Here is a 2,677-nt window from a genome sequence, read left to right as displayed (position 1 = left end):
CCGTGTCCACCACACCTTTCTCTCAGTATAATTTTTTCACCAAGCGCACACAGAACATGGTAAGCTTTCCACCAAGTACTTAACTATATAGCTCATAAAGAAGACTTCCAAAGCGTTTTATGTGAGGAGTAAAGAAGAGTTCCAAAGCGTTTCACGTGATCAGTCTCTAAACGAGTAACCAACGTCAAACTCCCATCACCAGTTGAGCTTGGCAATATGTATACCTTCCCTTCATGGACTATATTTGCAGGCCTCATGAAAACAGGACCACCCCATCCGAAATCCGCTTCTTGGATCGGCAACCACACCCAACTGTTAATACTAAGGTTTGGGCACCGCATAGTCTCTGCTCCTCGTCTCACGGTCTTTACGTCCGCAGTCGTTTCGATCAAGTCGATACCTGACCTCAGATACTCATCGTCCATTCTATTCACTATTTCATGAATCTTCTTTACGGTATCAATAAACGGTTCGGATTGAAATTCACCCGCTAGGCCATCCAGTGGTGCGTAGAAGATCGCATTGCCGAAGTAACCAGGAGGAAGTGGCGGTCTCAATCGGTTTCGACTGTCGATAGGTATCGTTAACCTGATTTGTTGGTCAAGGGCGAGGTCTCGGGCTTTTACAGCACAACGCCATATGTGTGCGGCCAAGATGCTGTTGGTGCTGTATTTGGTATTACCTGAAGTTTCATCCACTTGGTCTTTTAGGGCCTTAACTTGCGCAGCCGTGATCTTAAAAACGGATACAACTGAGGGTCTGTGAATTGACGGATCTGAAACTGTTTTCAAAGTAGGAGATGGTTCGAATTCGACATGACGAAATTTCGGAGTCGGGGGGTCTCGAGCTCGAAGAAAGGATCGATCCAGGACGGGTGCAATGGTAGGGCACATGCCTCGAGCCATGTCAGCCCAACTGTTGATGAAATGACCATCGGCAGGGCCATCTGCTACAGTATGCTGAGAAGTAACTCCAACAGAAACTCCTCCGCATTTGAAAGTAGTCACCTACAAATATCCATTTATTATAATGCAACAAGTCATTTGAGTTTAAATCATTCTGATAAACCTTTTTATATTTAATCAAGTTTAGATTTTGGTTATTCAAAAACAACATATTTAAAGTGGAATATGATTTTTTGGTACCTGTACGCCTAGAAGCGGATAAGAAGAAATACCACCGGAGCAATCGAACTTTGGAGCAAGCTGAGGAACTTTGGAACCATCACTGAAATCCTGAATAAAATCATCCATGACGGAACTAGTTTCAGCCTCGCTGAACACCACTCCCTCGGCGTTGCACACTATTTCGAGCCTACCGTTTTCGTCGTACCCCAACCTGCCGGCGAAGGGGTAAAACGACACCAGAACCTTACTTAAAGCCTCCCTCAGCACTTTAATATCGAAAAAATCTGAGCTACCATTCGGCTTGTAGAAATATACAACAGAAATATGATATACGGTCATCACCAGATCGATATTTGACACCCATAAGCTTGTTCTAGGAGTGTCTTCGCATGGTGTTACCATTGTCGTCTTCTTTACAGTAACCTCCATTGCTATTATGTATGTGCTACCTGCAAATAACCAAACAGCAAATTCATGAATTACGCCATGCATGGAAAGGAAGTTGAAATAAATAGAGGTTTACTTTGACCAAAATGATGGTGGATCTCATGTACACATTTTTCGAAAAAAAATTGATAATGGATCTAATTGAATAAAATTATATTCTACTAATTAATTAAAATCATAGTGGATCTAATTAAATAAAATTATCTTCTCCTTTGCCCTTGGACTATCTCTGGGCATTATCGTGCTAGGGAGGGTTGTACGCTAAGCTGGAATCTGTCGGTGTAATGTTGGTTTCCTGTTTGGCTTTGGTATCGATAATTAGTTTGAGTCTGGTATGTGTTACTGACGATATTGCATTGACTTTAACAAATAAGTTTACGAAGATTTTTTAATAAAACATTTATCATCATTATATAATCTCGTGTGCATAAATAAATATCTCATACGCATTCCGTTTAAAAAATTTAATTAAAATCATAGCGGATCTCTTTTACTAATTAATTAAAATAACAGCGGATCTAATTGAATAAAATTCTTCTAATAATTAATTAAAATCACAGTAGATCTAACTGAATAAAATTATTTTATACTAATTAATTAAAATCACAATAGATCTAATTAAATGAAATTATATTTTACTAATTAATGTTTAGGCAATTTTACCCAAAAATCACCCTAACAGTTAAATATTAGCTGCCAGGCATACTTTCTCCAAATACTACTGATCTAGCACCCTTTCTGACAAATAGTGAATCATGAGGCGCGCATTCGCAGAGTTTTATTCGAGCTGGTGCCACAGTGGAAAAGCGTGGATCATAATTCGTGCCTTCGCAGGGTTTTATCTGAGCTGGTGTCACGGTAGTAAAGCGCGGATCATGAAGCGCGCCTTTTCTAAGAATCAGACACTTGGTGGAAGGCATGGATCAAAATCCGCGCCTTGCATTTAAATCCCAACTCTCTCACCTTAAATACTGTCCAACCCCGTCCCCTCCCCTTATAAATACCTCCTCATCCAACTCTCATACCACAAAAAAACACTCTATTTCTTCATTCTATATATCGTTCTATCTAGTTTTAAGCAAGTATAGTTGTCGTTTATAAAA

General features: G+C 39.8%; 1 protein-coding gene across 1 annotated transcript; it reads right to left on the bottom strand.

The window, feature by feature from the left end:
* On the bottom strand, positions 1-1,591 carry LOC120183728 (shikimate O-hydroxycinnamoyltransferase-like). Its single transcript, XM_039188370.1, has 2 exons — positions 1,146-1,591; positions 1-1,007 (listed from the first exon to the last, which is right to left on the bottom strand). Exons 1-2 carry the CDS (start codon positions 1,554-1,556, stop codon positions 93-95), a joined length of 1,326 nt encoding a protein of 441 aa, XP_039044301.1. The 5' UTR covers positions 1,557-1,591; the 3' UTR covers positions 1-92.
* Between the last annotated feature and the right edge of the window lie 1,086 nt (positions 1,592-2,677).

The sequence above is a fragment of the Hibiscus syriacus genome, unplaced genomic scaffold (genome assembly GCF_006381635.1).
Source record: "Hibiscus syriacus cultivar Baekdansim isolate YM2019G1 unplaced genomic scaffold, ASM638163v2 tig00112801_pilon, whole genome shotgun sequence".
Taxonomy (NCBI): Eukaryota; Viridiplantae; Streptophyta; class Magnoliopsida; order Malvales; family Malvaceae; genus Hibiscus; species Hibiscus syriacus.
This window is presented reverse-complemented; position numbering and strand designations above follow the sequence as displayed.